The 17282-nt window shown below is 27.3% G+C and overlaps 5 protein-coding genes across 7 annotated transcripts; 2 read left to right on the forward strand and 3 right to left on the reverse strand.

Moving 5' to 3' along the window:
* Nucleotides 1-393: 393 nt before the first annotated feature.
* LOC117241628 lies at nucleotides 394-1475 on the forward strand. Its single transcript, XM_033507521.1, has one exon. The coding sequence runs from the start codon at nucleotides 394-396 to the stop codon at nucleotides 1447-1449; it is 1056 nt and encodes a 351-aa protein (XP_033363412.1). The 3' UTR covers nucleotides 1450-1475.
* Nucleotides 1408-8884, reverse strand: LOC117241624 (nucleolar pre-ribosomal-associated protein 1). 2 transcript variants are annotated; one of them, XM_033507517.1, is made up of 15 exons: nucleotides 8795-8884; nucleotides 8301-8519; nucleotides 7914-8202; nucleotides 7244-7835; nucleotides 6868-7161; nucleotides 6470-6760; nucleotides 6054-6374; nucleotides 5649-5967; nucleotides 4395-5579; nucleotides 3472-4311; nucleotides 3276-3403; nucleotides 2989-3198; nucleotides 2670-2890; nucleotides 2181-2577; nucleotides 1408-2113 (listed from the first exon to the last, which is right to left on the reverse strand). In XM_033507517.1, the coding sequence occupies exons 2-15, from the start codon at nucleotides 8473-8475 to the stop codon at nucleotides 1577-1579; spliced, it is 5799 nt and encodes a 1932-aa protein (XP_033363408.1). In that variant the 5' UTR covers nucleotides 8476-8519; nucleotides 8795-8884; the 3' UTR covers nucleotides 1408-1576. The 2 variants fall into 2 exon arrangements, with proteins under 2 accessions (XP_033363408.1, XP_033363407.1); XM_033507516.1 differs by lacking the exon at nucleotides 8795-8884 and adding an exon at nucleotides 8667-8767 and having other exon boundaries at nucleotides 8301-8513.
* A 471-nt stretch (nucleotides 8885-9355) lies between these two features.
* Nucleotides 9356-12778, reverse strand: LOC117241625 (F-box/LRR-repeat protein 4). Of its 2 annotated transcripts, XM_033507518.1 has the most exons (7): nucleotides 12236-12778; nucleotides 11745-11838; nucleotides 11092-11545; nucleotides 10753-11008; nucleotides 10327-10687; nucleotides 9926-10253; nucleotides 9356-9840 (listed from the first exon to the last, which is right to left on the reverse strand). In XM_033507518.1, exons 1-7 carry the CDS (start codon nucleotides 12458-12460, stop codon nucleotides 9504-9506), a joined length of 2055 nt encoding a protein of 684 aa, XP_033363409.1. In that variant the 5' UTR covers nucleotides 12461-12778; the 3' UTR covers nucleotides 9356-9503. The 2 variants fall into 2 exon arrangements, with proteins under 2 accessions (XP_033363409.1, XP_033363410.1); XM_033507519.1 differs by lacking the exon at nucleotides 12236-12778 and having other exon boundaries at nucleotides 11092-11640.
* A 336-nt stretch (nucleotides 12779-13114) lies between these two features.
* On the reverse strand, nucleotides 13115-15144 carry LOC117241626 (mitochondrial ribonuclease P protein 1 homolog). The gene is made up of 3 exons (XM_033507520.1): nucleotides 14635-15144; nucleotides 13994-14540; nucleotides 13115-13849 (listed from the first exon to the last, which is right to left on the reverse strand). The coding sequence occupies exons 1-3, from the start codon at nucleotides 15096-15098 to the stop codon at nucleotides 13544-13546; spliced, it is 1317 nt and encodes a 438-aa protein (XP_033363411.1). The 5' UTR covers nucleotides 15099-15144; the 3' UTR covers nucleotides 13115-13543.
* A 637-nt stretch (nucleotides 15145-15781) lies between these two features.
* Nucleotides 15782-17257, forward strand: LOC117241837 (peroxiredoxin-6). Its single transcript, XM_033508011.1, has 5 exons — nucleotides 15782-16085; nucleotides 16402-16558; nucleotides 16664-16881; nucleotides 16962-17034; nucleotides 17118-17257. The coding sequence occupies exons 1-5, from the start codon at nucleotides 16000-16002 to the stop codon at nucleotides 17244-17246; spliced, it is 663 nt and encodes a 220-aa protein (XP_033363902.1). The 5' UTR covers nucleotides 15782-15999; the 3' UTR covers nucleotides 17247-17257.
* The last annotated feature ends 25 nt before the right edge of the window (nucleotides 17258-17282 follow it).

Here is a 17282-nt window from a genome sequence, read left to right on the forward strand (position 1 = left end):
TATTCGAAATTTTGGTATTTAATTAACGAAATTATGGGAAATATAAAGCTTCGAGATGTATTATCTTTGTATTAAGGTACTTTTGCATATGTTATCGTTCCAATAATCAATCCTCTTACATATTTGATTTCACATTAAATTTCCTTCGATAATCATCCTTATCAATAAATGGCAAATATTTTTCTAACGACGCGTATCTTTCTCTCCCCTTCGATTATTTAACACTGTAATTAATGTTATTAATCGTTGTTTCATTAGAAAATGTAAATTACTCGTGCCAACTTATAAAATAAAGATAATACAGTGAAATAAGAAAAGGGATGGATGTACACGTAAAAAGCAAGCAAAATGCATTAAAAATTTAAAAGAGCATAACGATAGAAACAAAACGTAATGCCTAATATTAGGAAAATCAAAAGTTTTTCGGATAACGATGATTCACAAAATCAAATACAGCGGGACAGAAAAATGCGCGAAAATCGCAAAAGATCGAACGATAAATACCAGAACATAAAAAACAAACAATTATGCAAAATCAAATTAGCTAAATACATTGTTAATGATCTAAAAAATTACGGGCCGGGTAATTTGCTTCACGTATACGCGCTAAGTACTATAACAGGGAAATCTATTCGAATATGGAGATCGAAAGATAGCTTATATGAAACGATAGATGATCCAACGAATCAAAGATCGACCAAGGATTTCATCGACGTAGAATATCACGAACAGTCAAATTTAACAGGACATTGGACGCTATTAAATAATATAGATCCTATTAATGTCGAGCTGGATTTAAACGCGTGTCTATTTGCAGTAATAGCTGCTCAAAGTGGAGAAAGCGCTGACGATTTAAGAAACAATACTATTGATTTTTTAACAAATAATTCCAAACATTTAATCGATCAAATCGATAAATTTTTATCTTCGAATAATAATGCAAAACAGCTAATGATCGGCGGTGCTCGATATATCGGTACATCACCTAGAGCAGCGGGTATTATTCTCGACAGGTCGCAAAATGTTTTGTGTCACGATTGTAGAGCACTTGGTCATCCAAGAGGGCACGCATCCGACAGATTCGCTACAGGCCCAGAGGATAGCGTCGAGAACTATTCTCGAACGACGCATTCAAGGAAATCTGGTTTTTTGAGTAGAACGGATCAAGACAATGTCGCCCATCTCGTCTTAAGTCATGCAAAAGCGAGGCGAGCAATGGAGGAATTAAATACTGGCGCGACATCCATAGCGGTAGAGTTGTCGCGTAGAGATTTACAAACAAATCATTTTATTCTACCTCAAATGAAGGAATTCTATAATGGTACGGCGGATTCCGAGGAATTAAACACTAATTGTGTTATAATAGTACTGAGACATCATATAGGAAAATATAGAGATCCCAATGCAGACGTTTTTGTACATACATTTTATCCAAAACATTATTGTTGATACTTGCTACAATATAGAACAAGTTTGAAATATACTAGATAGATATACCATAAAGATATACTGAAAAATTCCTTATTATTAAATATAATATAATTATAGTATTTATAGAGTATACAAAAATTAAAAATCAATTTGTTTCATGGATACACCATGTCCACACTAATGTTCTCAAACTATTTCTCGCTATCTGAACTTCATCGTCATCTTCTAAACAATCTATTTTGGTTACGTATTCACAACCGAAACGTAACATATCGTCACATTCCCCTGTATTATCTAATATTTTTGTCGAAAATTCAAGAATTTCTAATATCTGTTCTTTAGTAACAATTATTTTCATATGCTTCGAGAGTAGTAATTTTTGCAAAATGTTGATATATAATGTAAAAATCTCAATCCTGATATCTTTAGTTAAATGTGATTTCAAAGATAATGCAATACTTAAAACCATTAATTTGTAGTGAACAATGTCCCCTTTCATATTCAATACGGTATTTAGAAGTTTGTCCGTCATTTTCACTACGAGCTCGAAATGTTGTATTTCGCGTTTAGGCAAACTCCTTGCAACTTCTAATAACCAGGGAAGTATTCCATAACATTCTATAAAAAGTATAGAGGCTTTCGTTATTTTTAATGTAGCATCAATGATTTCTAATATAAGTTTCTGAAATAAAAATACATTAGATCAGTTTAAAGAAAGAAATTAGTGATTCAATGTTTTTAAATCATACCTTCGTATTTGAGTCTGATAGATTAGAAATATAAAAGTCTAGAAGCATTTTAAACAAAACACATTTAAAGGCTATGTCCAATTCAACCTCTGTTTTCATACTATCACGAATATTCTCCAAAATCCAACATCTGTGTGCTTTATATTCCACATCAGAACTGTGTAAAAGCTGTAACAACTCGGGTATTGTGTTTATATCTAATGCTGGTTTAGCCAGCAGAAATATTTGTAAGACTGAATAAAGGGGGTGCAATGGTTGTGTAGCGATCAAAGACGTTCTTGCTAAAAACGTGGAAACTAAACAGTTTATACGTATATTATTCAGTTCTAATTGCTGTGATATAATACCGTAACGCAATGCATCTATTAATCGCATCCATAATAACTTTGTTTTGGAGCTATAAATAGGAAAAAATTTATATATATATATTACACATCATCACATATGACAATATATATAATTAAATTATTATTTTTTTATAAAATATACCTAGAAGCTTCCAAATGAGTATAATATCTTGTAATAATAGTATAAGCTATCATTCGAACGTCAGAATGCTTGCTGCTACATGCAGCAAATGTTAATGCTAGTGCACCACTTTGAGCAACTTTATGACATGATACAACATTATTTTCTGATAGTAAAAAATATAATAACGGTAAATAAAATGCTGGATCGTATATATTATTTGCTCTATATAATTCACTATCCTATAAAGTATAAAATTTAAAAAAACAAATGGTTTAAATTAAAGTTCAATAAAGTTCAATACATTTTTTAATATTTGATGAAAGTCAATGAAAACCACCTTCAGAGATCTATCCACAGGGTATTCTTTTATAGTATTGTTTACAATACCTTCTTCGAATAAGTTAAGGACTTGCGTAACAGATGGTTGCCTCCACAAAGTCGTGTGTATTTCACCTTTCACGCTATAATATGTTGTGGCCACATTACCCCACACATATGGCCGATATTCATAAATATTAACATTATTATTTTCATAATACTGCAAAATCTGAAATAAATCTATACATTAATATTTTTCTAAAAACTAGTATAAATTTTACTGGTATTAATTTTATTTATTCTTACGAATAAAATATATTGATCGGCTTCGTTTAAAGTAGCATTGTACGCCGCTAAATAAACAGGTATGTGTGTTGATCCCATAACTTCTTTATTTTTTCGCATAAGAATCCATAATAACTCTACTAAATCTCCTAAAAAATAAAATAATTAAATACATTACAGCTATTATAATTACCCGCTATTATTATTATATACGTACTTTTAGTCTCTGATGAGCCTAGCATAATATTAATAAATTCAGAATGAGAAGTTGCCATTTCAAACAAAGTTTTGACATATTCATTGTTACTATCATTTTTATATGCAATATCACATAAAATGCTTAAAGTTCTTAATATTGGCAATTCTTTCTTATTACTTTTTAATCCTTTAAGACCAAATTTTAAAGAAAATCGTGTAAATTGTAACCACGAATGATTGGTACTTAAGGCCTCAAATTCAAAAACTTTCCCTTTTTCTCTTAAATGTTTAACAGCATCGCTCAATATTTCACAAAGGATATGAAGTTTTTGTACATTCTTGGACTCTTTCTTTAAAGTTACAGTAACGATGTAAAGAAAAATTTGTATCAAATTCATGATAAGCTTTTCACTCTCTGTTTCTAAGGCAGCAAATTTATTGTACATACTTTGAAGAATTTTTATGTAATGTATAGATACCATATCCAATTTATCACCAGTTTGTAAAATCATATTACATATATCATTACATATTTTAAGATTAAATGTAGTTTTAATTAAATAAGAAATTGCAATAACATTTTCTTCTATCCAAGGTTTTACATCTTTAGGATCACATAGATAACATGTAATTTCAGTTTCATAATGTTTCTTCAAATCTTGCAGAAAGTCCTGATCCCAATTAAAATTTAAATTACTTGCAACTATTGGCAATATAATGTTACCCTTTTCCATATTTTTCGACTTTTTTATACATTCCACAAAAATAGGTATAAATCTTATATTTTTTCTAATTAAAAATGAAATTAAATTTACAGTCGTATCCGTAATTTTTGTTGATAATAATGACGTAAAAATATCTGCAATTACACAAATATAATAAAACGTAATAATGTGGTTATGAAATAACGCATTAACGTAAAATTTTGTGAAAACAACTTACTTGCATCAATGCCACCAATATTGAATGAAAAATTTGAAAGATATCCATGTAAAACTGTTTCCCATATTTCAAAATTGGTAATTGAGTTCAATTTTAGGAAAAGTAAGTGTAAACACAAATCTCTAACAAATTCTGTATCAAGCTCAAAAAATACATTTCGCTCAGATTTTATCTCATTAGCATTAATAATTTCTAAAAGTTTAGAAATTAAATGCCCGTGTACTGATAAACTTTTCTTATCGTTTGAAATAAACATAGTATCCTCTAATTTCACTAGCCTCTTTAATAAATATACAACATCTTTTGGTGTTGGTTGCAATACCTCTAACAAGGTGATAATCTTATCAGGATTATTTATCTTTTCATCTTTTTGTCTTTTGTCTATCATTTTACATAGTTGCGTAAGTAACTTATTTTTGAAATGAATAAATAAATTTCTAGTATTACATTTTTTATGCAAATTGTTTAACATACTACAAACGTCGGTAACTGTAAGAGTTATCATACTTCTTACAATATTTTTATTCTTTCGATAAATTGGAGAAAAATAATGCAGAATAATAGGATGAGTAAAGATCGATTTTGCACATTCTTCCAAAAAAATAACGTTATCTACACTATCCTTTGCAATATACAATAGCGACATTAATAAACATCTATAATTGTCATATTGCACTTTTGTTAAAACACTCTTTTTGGTATGTTGTACTAAATAGAATGTAGTCATTTTAAACAAATATACAACTTCATATGTAGACAAGGAATGATGAATTGTTATACTTTCCTCATTGTACTGAAAAGTAATTATATTGCTACCATTAAATATTTGATCCATCTGTAATTTAGTATCAGACAAAAGCACTAAATTTAATTTACATAATAAAGTCATTGTGGGAATTATATTTTTAATATAAACGAGTTGATTGCCTTCTAGCCAACTCAATAAATACTCCTTTACTGGTAATATTGGCATATCTTTAATTAAATATATTAAACATTGAGGTATTACTTGATAATGCAACGTATGTATTAAAACGTAAGACAAATAAGATAAAATCGAAGGATGTGAATCTTCCTTTGTTTTATGTAACATGCAACATAAGAGAGGTGATATTGAGGTCAGATGTTGCATATGTAAAATATTATTTTCTAAATTTTTATGAATAGCAGATTTTTCTGTCAGTTCTGCAAAGTGCAAAAAAAGATGACATCGCATATTATATCAATGCGTTTAAGAATAAAATTAAAGTTTACCATCAAATATGTCCTGTAATTTGCCAATATGTATTACTTCATGATTAATAATTTCTTCAGCTTTAATTATTTCATTTACATATTTTTCTATATCTTCAGCAGCTTTTTTTACAATACGAACAAACCATTTTATTACTTTCTTTCTATCATCTAAATTTATGAAACCATTAATCCAAATATCCAAATGATCATTACATCCCTCAAACATTCCAGTAGCATTTAATAAAGTTCTTATTGTTGCTTTTGTACATAATGTAACTGAAGATGTTTCTTCATTTAAAGCAGATATTAGAAATGATAGTGCATCGTTAAATATTTTCTGAAAAGAAACGTTTATTTATCAATACAAAAAATACAAAATATTCGTTATTAATTATTTAACACGAATTATAATATTTTACACACCTTGTCTGGTGAAAATTCATAAGGCTGCACTATAACAAGAAATTGAATAGCTTTTACTTTTATAACATTAAATTCCACGACACTGATATCTTCCAATTTGTTCAATGTATTTAAAAATGTATCAGATGACATATCACATAATGTATCTAACAATTTCGGACACACTTCAATATACACATGCAATAAATGTAGAACAGCTGTCAGGTGTTCATATTTCTTTGGTTCTACAATGTATTCCATGTCATTACCGTTATCTTCAATTTGATTTGATGTGAAAGCACCACTCCACACATTCAATATCATATTTAAATTTGGTACATTCTAAAGAGAAAGTTATTATTTTGTTGCATTTTATAATTTACTCAGGGATTAATTTTTAAATGTTTGATTTGTGCTTTACCAAAATATACGTTTACCTTCACCATATATTCTGTTATATAATCCTTAAAAGTGCAGTAATCATTATCTTCCTTATAAACTGCTTTTGATATTGATAAACACTTCTGTGTCTGATGAAACATAGATGTAAGTGTAAGTACTGCCTCATGCCGTATTATTACATTAGAATGGGATAAGGATGGCATAATTGCTTGCTTCAAAATTACTCCTGGTAAGATTAAAGATACTACTGCACTCGCTAATTGTAATATATTTAATTCTAATGAACATGTCTTTACACAGATACTCATATCCACTGACTGTATTATCTGCAATAAGATTGATTAATACGAACATTTAAGAAACCTTTAATATGGTTAATATGAACATTCATTAATGTCAATATCTAAAATAAGGAATAAACTAAACTGTTTACCTCTCTTACAAATTTTATTGCTGTAATCCACTTCAATGAAACCCTTGGTTCAATATATGGTTCCAGAAGAGTAAATTGTGATTTAATTAAATCAGGACACGCTGTCAGTATCTTAACTACTAGATCTAATGGTTTTTCATGTTCCCAAGGTCGGTCTAAACTCTGAAGTACTGTATTTATCACATGATTATGTTTTATATGTGAAGTACCAAGCATATAATCATGAAAAACAATACCATATCGATGTGACGTTAACAATAAAATTAAAAAATCATGTATAATTCCTGTAACTACCTAAATCAAAATATATTTTATAATTATTAATATGTATACATACAATATATTATTAACTTGTTATTTAGTTGTTTAATAATACCTCTTTTTCTTCAAAATATTGCGAATGTGGAATAGAACTCCGATTTTTTAGTTTTGGGCAATTATTTGGACCTTTCCAATTATAAAGACACACAAGATTTTGAATAATTGATGTTGAAAATAACTGTAACTTCATTGTTTTACTAATTTTTGGATTTTGAAGAATATAAGTTTTAAGAGTAGTTAAAACCAAAGCAACAATGTCTTTAGAATCATATATTAAATCAGGAAATATACTATAAAACAAATCACGTTTATCTAGAAGAGTTCTAATAATTGATACATTTCCTTCTACTAAGAAAGCCAGGATAAAATGAATAAAACAGCTCCTTATATTTTGATTATCTGTAGGTTTTGTATGTTGCACAAGAGATTTAACAACTCCCATTGGTAAAGACAAGTGGGTAAGTAATTCACGTGGAATATTTCCACCTAATGAGACTATTGCAGCAAATAATTGTAAAACTACTTTTTGTTGTTTTGTATTACTTTGTATAGACAACATCGAGTGAATTATTGATAAATGCGAATTAATCAAATGGCGACATGCACTTTCTGCACTAGATTGATATTGTGGATACTGTGCTAATATTCTAAATATAAAAGAAATTAATATTTAAATTGAGAAACTGCAGTTTATTAAGAAACATTTAAACTTATAGAATACTTACTTTATTAATAATATCCTTAATGCAGAAAATACGGTGATAGCATTACTAATTCCTTTCTTTTCTGCAGCTAAAAATTTTAATATTTCCAAAATATTGCCACCTGCATTTAAATATTCTGCAGCCAAATCCCTCTCTTTGTTTTTATTGCAAATTTTTACAAATTTTTTTAGCATATCCAAACCATTTGTAGAGTTGAAACTTCTTCTAAAATATTTTCCGTCCAAATATTCTGTTTCTGTATCTGTATCTCTTTCATCTTTCTTATTTTCTTCGCTTCTGTTGTTAGTTTCTACATTTGTAAGAAAATATGTTTATACAAATATATATAATGTAGAAAAACATGTATAAAATCATTAATTATATTTAAATATTCGATCTATATATCACCTTGAAATTCTTGGAATGTTTCCTTATGTTTTGCTACATATTCTTCATAACTCGTATCATTTATAGATGAATCTATGATATTTCTCTTTTTCTGTTTTTTGCCTAGTTTAGTTTCATCACAAACCAGCTTCCTTTTCAACATATTTGTATCACCGTATTTATCAACTATTTGCATATTATCATTAATATGTTCAACATCCACATAATTGCCTTCTGCAATTAATAATTTTGTCAAATTGTGAATGAAATTTATTAAATAAAAATTTTAATATTATAAAAATAAACATAATATAGTAATGTGGAAATATAGAAATACTACTACACGATAAAATTTCACAGAAAAACTTAGAAAATAACATTTCCTACCTCCTCTCTCCTTTTCTTTGATATCACTTCTGGTATTATATGATTTCTTACTTTGTAAATCGGTATTCATTATTTTCAATATATCAAATTAAATACATATATATATATATATATATATATGTATGTACCTTGATTTTAAAAAATCACATTTTTTACATTTTTCATTGTCTGAAACGTGATTCTTTCACTAAATAATTTACATAACCTATACCAAAAAGAAACCACGTGCGTACGTATATATACATTAAGCATTCGTCCCTCTCCACTTATTATTAGTATTATTACTACGTCATAACCTGTTATGACCTGTTATAACAAATCACTATTTTATCTCACACACGGCTGTATCTTTTTAATTCAATCATTACATCATGTGTTGTAAATGATTTTAAATTATGAAAATATTATTTTAAATTAAAATATCAATTAAACAAATGCAAAGATTATAAAAGTTTTAATTATAAGAATTGTTATATATAAATTTTTATAGAAATTCACAACTTATCATATCAAATTATTCATTTCGTATTAAATATAATATATATTATGCAATTTGGATATTTTTAATCGTACTATTGCTTTTACACGTATGGATATTTTCTTATACTATACATATATTAAACTGCAATTTCAAATATACAAGTACACATATGTATATTCTTATGAAAAAATGGATACATATGTACAGATACTTTAGTAATAACATTTTTTATGTAATTATATACAACAATATTACATCCTTTATAGTATTAATCAAAGTTATAAAATTTAACAAACCTATTTATACTTAAAATACTTTAAATTACAATCGATGTAATAAATATCATGGAATGTTTGTTATATCATATTAGAGTTGGTTACTTGAAAACTTCTTTTAATAGAAACATGAGGATATTGCTGACGCCATTCCTGCACTATAAAATCATTAATACCTTCACAGAAACTAAGATCAATCATTTCTAATTTTGGACAAAACAATAAAATTCCATAACATATATCAGGAGTAAGAGAACGAGCCCCTAATAGGTCTAGTTGTTGCAGTCGTTGACATAATAAAAGTGGCTCCAAGTCGCGATCTGTTAATCCTCTAAGTGCTGCTAAAAATACTTTTTCTAAATAACGACAGGAAAACAATAATGCTCGTAGAGAGTCACCAGGAGCGCCCATTCCACCGCTATGAAGAAAATGATAAAACGAATGATAAATACATTGAAATTCGTTAATTATATAAATGATACAATATTTTTTCGAGAACATACCACCATCCAAAATCCACTTCTCGAAGTTTAGTACAGTGAGACAAAGCTCTAACTCCATATGGAGTTAAAGTTTGTGCTTTCCAAAAGTCTACACTTTCCAAATATGGACAAGAACTTCCTAATTCAACAGCAACTTCGTCTATATTTAAACGATCATGCATTCCTGCCAAATTTAAATGTCGCATTTGAGTATTCTTCTTTAAAATAGAACATAATGTAGAAGTTTCGATAGTTGTTCTGTAAAGCTCCAAACGTTCAAGGAACTTCAAGTTTTCGAGTTTCGAAAATCCTTCGTTTGTTACACCCATACAGTTACATAAACATAGTTCTAAAAATAATATATTACATTTTCAACAGACAACTTTTAAATGTTTAATAAAAAATATTTCAATAATATTTACCTTTCAAATTCTTACATACTTTTGAAATTTCAAAGATAATAGCATCATTTACAAATTGACAACAGTTTAGTCTTAAATGAGTCAGAACACTGCCAGATATGTGAAGAAAATTTATAAAATCTTGATACTTAATCATATTATAATTTCCACACCATGAAAGATCTAATTGTTGTAAATAATGACACCTAGGTGCTAAACTAATTAATGCAGATGTGTCTAAACAATGCCAGTAAGGTTTTAAATTGAGACTTGTATATAACAAAGCATCTCTTGCAATATTGTTAAAGTGTTTATTTACTCTGCATAAACAGCATAATGATCTTAAATCTAAATTCTTCAAAATTTTTAGTACCGTCTCATCCTGTAAAAATGCATTGTTAATAATAGATATAATAAGATATAACAAATCATGATATCATATTTTACTGGAAGTGCTGAGAAAGTGCCACATGGTTGATTTTCAAAATCAGTTGAAGCTACTGAAAATCTTTCTTGAAGAGAATTGTCTTGTTCATTTATGGTATTTGGTATCGAATGATGAATATCTCTAATAAGTTTTGGAAAATCTTCTTGTAAAAATTGTTGTAAACTTTTGAATGCTTCCTCTATAGGAGGAACAGACTGATAATGTTGTCCTATCTTAGATACTAATTTTCCCTTGGATATATTATCTATTCCTTTGCTGTAATAATGTGCAGGCAATATTCATTTATTTATTAGAAATAAATATAAATTTAAAATATCAATGGTTGTATATCAACATACCTTTTAAAAAGCTTGCAGTGTTCGGAAAGTGTCTTTTTAAGAACTGTTAAATCCTGATTTGCCTTTAAATAATCTGGTGTTAAATTATATATATCATCATCACTTTGTTTAAGGTAACCCAATTCTTTAGAAAGGTCATTCAGATTTTGATTATGCAAATTATTAGGTACAATTAATTCTGATGTACCAATAAGTAATACAGCATCTAACTCTGTATAATAGTCTAATAAACTATGATTAAATTCCAGTCTTATCATTTTTGTCTTAAAATTACATAGCTGCAAGTATGGAGAAAATATTCTTGGCTTGTGCGGCACGACTTGAGGAAATCCATTCCATAATTGATACCATTTGCCCTCAGAGTTTTGTGCCCAAATTCCAATTACACTTCCAGGATTGTAAGTTTCATATATTGATACTCTAATTGGATATACCTCTTGATAATATTCTAGATCTTGATAATATAAAAAATATTGTAATTTATTTCCGTTTTTCATATATCATAAGCATTAATGGTATCAGTATAATATTCCAATAAGTTAAAAATATCTTTAAGAATAAAAACATAAAATATTACTACAAATAATTGAAATATTGCAATATAAACATTAAATGCTAGAAAGTATTTAATTTTTAAATTAAGAGCTATATACCTATATAATCCTGACTTGTAACGTCTATGTTATTCTGTGGCATATAATCCATTAATCTTGAAGGTGCTTTATCCCACCAACGTCCATATGTTCTCTAAAATTATAATCTATTAGATATGATGTAGCATGAATAAAAAGGCATAAAACATTTTTGTCATTAATTTCATACAGCCGAAATAATACTTTACAAATCATTTTTTCATAGAATTTTAACTCTAGGGTTCTAAGAATATATAATTAATAGTTTCCAAAATTTTCAGGCACAAAATACAATATTATTAAAGTCGACACCATATACTCTTGGCCGGCTATTATACAATAAAATATTAAAGCATTGATTAAAACTAAAATGTTATTAACATTTTGATAATGTATAAAACCAATCCAAATAGCTTATTCTAGTCCACGAAAAACTGTTTGATTCTTTTACTTTCATGCATTGTTTACAATTGTTTATTTAACTGTTTTGATTTTTTACAAAATTAACATACCATAACAAAAGCTTGTGGAAAATCTCCATAATCAGGAAATTTACTTGGATTCCCAGCAATATTATAGGCTGTATAGGAAATACTAATATTACTTCCATACTGGGAACTAAAATCACACACGTCTTTAACAAACTGTTCAACAAAAACAACAGTTTCTTCTTTTCCTCCAATTTTTTCTCCATTTATCGGAACTACTTCAACTTTTATCTCGTCATGAGATATCATGTCATTTACAATTAATCAGAAAGTTTTAACTTCAAAGTTCAATTAATATAGGTTAATCGCTTTAAGGTTTGTTATTATTATAATTTATACATATTATCTGCATAACAAATCTTGTAGACATTAGAGGTTTTAATACATAATCACATACAAGAAAAGGTAATTTTTTATGTCTTTTACCCTCGTTTTAGTACAAAAAATGTATGATACATGTCTTACTTTTAATCTCCATTTTTTGAACACACTAACCATTCATGCGTCAGTAACGTCAGTATTACTCGCATTAAAAAGACAGTAAAAAATTACTACATATGAATACCTTTCATAAATTAATCTCGTAATTATTGAATTAAAAAGATTTATTCGTAAACACTGAAATCAAAAAGTGCAAAATAAAGATTAACTATCAATAAATTTTAGATTTAGATCTTTATAAGATCTTTATAAAAGTGATCATTATACATATTTAATTATATTTAACATAATGAACTGTATAAATAAATTATACTAAATAAATCCCAGTCAATCGATTAAAAAGCTAGAAATATTAAAAACGCAAATGTATTATTCAAGAACATAATTATTTTTTATGAGTGCATTGTTATATATAAAATAATATGTTTTTATAATATTACTTTCAATATAGAATAGGAGACATTAAAATGTTTATCTCGTAATTTTAATACCAGTAAATAATATTACATTATAATAATATGGTTATTAATAATAACAAATTTCTTTTATTATATTATTAGTATTGAGGATGTACATAGATAACGTACATATGTACGTCTGTATTATCCGTATACATATTGTATGTATGTATGCCATAGAGTAATATATCATTAATTATATATACATTTCCATATACATTATTCGTATTACATTTAAAAGTCTTATTTTTGTGAAACAGAAGCATAAATTTCAATCATAAAATATTATTTGCTTCTGATATAAAACTAATACATGCAATTTAAAGATCGACTAAAGAAATTATATTAAAAACTAAAGTATAGGTTAAAATTGATAATTATATACAATAATTTATATTTGTAACTTTATTTGGTTTCAAACATGTAGGAAACATTACTCTTTATCTGCTAAGTTTGAAGTTTCATTTCTATAAAAGCATTGCAACATTGTTGCATTTCTTAACATTCTTCTTTCCTGGAAATATGCCCTTGCTCTTTGTAATTTTCGTTTAGGTACATTTTCCATTGCCACATTCCAATCCTTAGTATGTTTCAAATCTAACATGATGGAAAGAACTTGATTGAGAGGAAGATTTTTTGAAGATCCTGAACCCCATTCTAATCTTTCACTTAAAGGCAACTTCATCATTTTAATACCTTGTTTCTTAGCTTTTTGATATGAAATTGGTTTACTACATTTCTGAAAATATTATTAACTTTTTTAATAAATCTTTTTGTTCACGTCAATTTTATGGATTAATGTTCAATATTTATTGATAAATATTTATTTATAACTAATATTTCATTTGTAGCATAAACTATATAAAAATATAATATTAATTACCTTATCTACCATTGCACCAATTATATATATTAAGTTACCATCATAGTTTTTTAAAACTGTGTTAGTATGAGGGGTAAGATATACTAATTTATCTCTATCAAATGTTTCTAAATAGCATTTTGATGTGATATTTAATGGAAATTCTAGATCGTACAAAGACGGTATTATTGAATGTAACCTCTTCATAACAATACTATCCTTGTTAGCATTACAAAAATATAGATTAAAGGGACTATCGTGTAATCGATTTATTGCGAATGAATATGATAGTTGTTTTGCACAATTCGATATCTCTTTTGGTGTCATATATTGTTCATATCCAATGTCAAATACCATTATTGGTTCATGTAACATAGCACTTATTAATCTGCCATTATAAAAATCACTCATTGTTTGTGCACGTATCCTGTGAAACATTGTAATTCTATTTAATCCATATATATCATCTTCATTAAACTTCTCTGCTTTTTCTTTCATCTTTAATAACTTTTTCTCCTTTTCGTTTTCGTGTTTCATGTCCAATTTCCAAAGAAATTCTATATATGATCTAAATATTTATAATGAAGGACAAAAATTAATATATGAATGAACCTTTCAAACATTAAGATCATTTTTATATTAAAATAGATATTAAGCACAACCTTCTTTCATTTCTTGTTGTTGTTCGTAGTAAATATAACCAATTATATGCGGTTAAATTTTTAGGTACTCTGTTTGTCTCATATTTCGTGTACTGTATTTCTAACTCGTATTTATCATACAAAGCTTTGTATTTCGGATCTTTTAGAAGAGAGTTTAATTCTTCTGCGTACTGTTTTTTATAATATTGACTTACTTTTTCAGATGGGTTTTGCGTACTATACCTCCGTGTTAGTAATATATGCGTTCGTACAGGATACTTAGATTGCAAGACCGTAAATTTATGACTCGGTTGAATAAAAACGGTGGAATAAAATTTATTTACGATAGTAATAAACTTTGAAGGGAGTCGACGACACATTTTTGAAAATTGTGTAACTGAATTATCACTTTGTATAAAACACACTGTACGTACTACGGAAATGTACATACATATATGTCTTACTGTACGTATATAAACACACATTTGTTTCACGTATCCAGCGATCGCAGCGATGTACGGCTAGCGGCTGATTTATAAAACATATCTTATGATATTAACAGCCTACCACGACGGGAATTGCCAGGCCTAAGTATACGACTACAATCGTGATATAATCTAATACGATCGTGCTAGGATATCAATTTAATATGAGTAGACAATATTAGTAATACCAGAGAGGAAGTAGTATTTTATAATCGTAAACATAATGTAAAATTTTATAGTAATACACTATCTGTATTTAATTCTTAATATAATAGTACGGTATGATATATTTTTATATTTGGTTTAATCGATATTTGAACTTATTACACTTCTTCGCTACTTTAAAATTTAAAAACCTCCGCCAACTAAATATTATAATGTATGTACTGAGGTTTCATTATGCCCTCTACGGTTTTATGTAATACATGCATCGTAATATTTGTTTAATTTTATAAAATTATTTTAATTTTAAAAAAAATTTATAAAAACTTTATAAAATTTGTTTAATATTATAAAACGGGAATTTTTAAATTTTATAAATCTTGTATTTGATGTACATAAATAATCTCGTAATAGTACAAATTTAAATTTAAGATTCGAATGAAATATAATACTTAAATTTAGTTATCAAATTATCTCTTAATTGATATTATAATAAATATTTATACATTACAAATATTTATTTTTATATTACATGAATTAATTAAAAAAATATTATGTTGAAATATCGTGTATCTTCTAATTGTGTTTGAATTTATATAGTTGTATGGTCACCTTAACAACGCTTTTATCATCGGAGATAGTCATATTTCTAAATCTGTGTACCTGGATACCAACTTACTGTGTTCTATATCAAAATCGTAATAGTAGTTAATTTTGAAAGTACTTTTTACATGTAAAAATGGTCTTGTTAGGTGAAACGTTTCCAAATTTTGTAGCGGACACTCAAATGGGCTCAATTAACTTGCATGAATGGCTTGATGATTCGTGAGACAATATTTTCTTTAAGAAACATAACCTTTAATATTTTCTGTTACTTTTTTTAATGTATATATATTTTTGTTTGTAATGTATATATATATGTTTGTAATGTATATATTTAATGTATATATATATGTAAATGTTTATTGTATATTTTTTATTGTAAATTTATATAACTAGTCTTTATATTTATATTTGAATGTATTATTTACTATTCATATAATTTCAAATCATTCAGTGATACAAAATCATGCATAAATATGATTTTCTTGACATGTAAGATTATATTAAACTTAGAAAAATTAATTTATGTTTCACACAGGTGGGGAATTTTGTTTTCTCATCCAAATGATTTTACACCAGTATGTACAACAGAGTTGGCTCGGGTATTAAAATTGATGCCCGAATTTGAAAAGCTAGGAGTTAAAGTTATTGCATTATCGTGTAATTCCGTAGATTCTCACCGGAAATGGATAGAAGTAAGTGCTTTTATTATAGTTTTTTCATTAGAAATAAAAGTAATTGTTAATAGAAAAAATAGAAACGAAATTATTACAAGTTTACAAAGCACAATTATTTTTCAGGATATAAAGGCCTATGCTGAAATGACTGATAAAGAATTCCCATACCCAATAATAGAAGATGAAACGCGAAAACTCGCAACGTTATTGGGAATGTTAGATCCTGCAGAAGTTGATGATCGTGGCATACCGATGACTGCTAGAGCAGTATTTATTATTGATCCTGCTAAAAACATGCGATTATCAATTTTATACCCTGCAACAACTGGAAGAAATTTCGAGTAACATTATTCTTATATCTTTAATGGTTAAAATTTATTTTTATTAATATATTATTCATTAACATAACTTTTGAACACAGTGAAATTTTGAGAGTTATCGAATCGCTACAATTAACTGAGAAGCATAAAGTAGCAACTCCAGTTGATTGGAAGGTTTTTATCTATGATCTTATTTATTAATTAAAACATCACTACATCTATTAAAAAAATTATTAATTTTGTATAATGATCTTTAGGCAGGTGATCAAGTAATGATTCAGCCTACTGTTTCCGACGAAGAAGCGAAAACATTGTACAACAATATTAAAATCGTACCATTACCATCGGGCAAACCTTACGTGCGCGTTGTGTCGCAACCGCTGTAAAAAATAATACTTTGCAAGATGAGAAACTATTATTTT

The sequence above is a fragment of the Bombus vosnesenskii genome, unplaced genomic scaffold, assembly GCF_011952255.1.
Source record: "Bombus vosnesenskii isolate JDL3184/JDL3185 unplaced genomic scaffold, Bvos_JDL3184-5_v1.1 scf7180000016261, whole genome shotgun sequence".
Lineage (NCBI taxonomy): Eukaryota > Metazoa > Arthropoda > Insecta > Hymenoptera > Apidae > Bombus > Bombus vosnesenskii.

What these genes read in the sequence shown, in the direction of transcription:
- LOC117241626 (XM_033507520.1), bottom strand. Translation starts at nt 15,098, where the DNA reads ATGTGTGTTTATATACGTACAGTAAGACATATATGTATGTACATTTCC. An exon ending in ACAACAAGAAATGAAAGAAG is followed by an intron (nt 14,541 to 14,634) that starts GTTGTGCTTAAT and finishes ATAAATATTTAG; the next exon opens with ATCATATATAGAATTTCTTT. An exon ending in TTGGTGCAATGGTAGATAAG is followed by an intron (nt 13,850 to 13,993) that starts GTAATTAATATT and finishes TAATATTTTCAG; the next exon opens with AAATGTAGTAAACCAATTTC.
- LOC117241837 (XM_033508011.1), top strand. Translation starts at nt 16,000, where the DNA reads ATGGTCTTGTTAGGTGAAACGTTTCCAAATTTTGTAGCGGACACTCAA. An exon ending in CTCACCGGAAATGGATAGAA is followed by an intron (nt 16,559 to 16,663) that starts GTAAGTGCTTTT and finishes ATTATTTTTCAG; the next exon opens with GATATAAAGGCCTATGCTGA. An exon ending in ACAACTGGAAGAAATTTCGA is followed by an intron (nt 16,882 to 16,961) that starts GTAACATTATTC and finishes TTTTGAACACAG; the next exon opens with TGAAATTTTGAGAGTTATCG.
- LOC117241625 (XM_033507518.1), bottom strand. Translation starts at nt 12,460, where the DNA reads ATGATATCTCATGACGAGATAAAAGTTGAAGTAGTTCCGATAAATGGA. An exon ending in TTCCACAAGCTTTTGTTATG is followed by an intron (nt 11,839 to 12,235) that starts GTATGTTAATTT and finishes TTATAATTTTAG; the next exon opens with AGAACATATGGACGTTGGTG. An exon ending in TACAAGTCAGGATTATATAG is followed by an intron (nt 11,546 to 11,744) that starts GTATATAGCTCT and finishes TATATTATCAAG; the next exon opens with ATCTAGAATATTATCAAGAG.
- LOC117241624 (XM_033507516.1), bottom strand. Translation starts at nt 8,736, where the DNA reads ATGAATACCGATTTACAAAGTAAGAAATCATATAATACCAGAAGTGAT. An exon ending in AATATTTTGAAGAAAAAGAG is followed by an intron (nt 7,162 to 7,243) that starts GTATTATTAAAC and finishes ATTTTGATTTAG; the next exon opens with GTAGTTACAGGAATTATACA. An exon ending in TATTGGTGGCATTGATGCAA is followed by an intron (nt 4,312 to 4,394) that starts GTAAGTTGTTTT and finishes GTGTAATTGCAG; the next exon opens with ATATTTTTACGTCATTATTA.
- LOC117241628 (XM_033507521.1), top strand. Translation starts at nt 394, where the DNA reads ATGCCTAATATTAGGAAAATCAAAAGTTTTTCGGATAACGATGATTCA.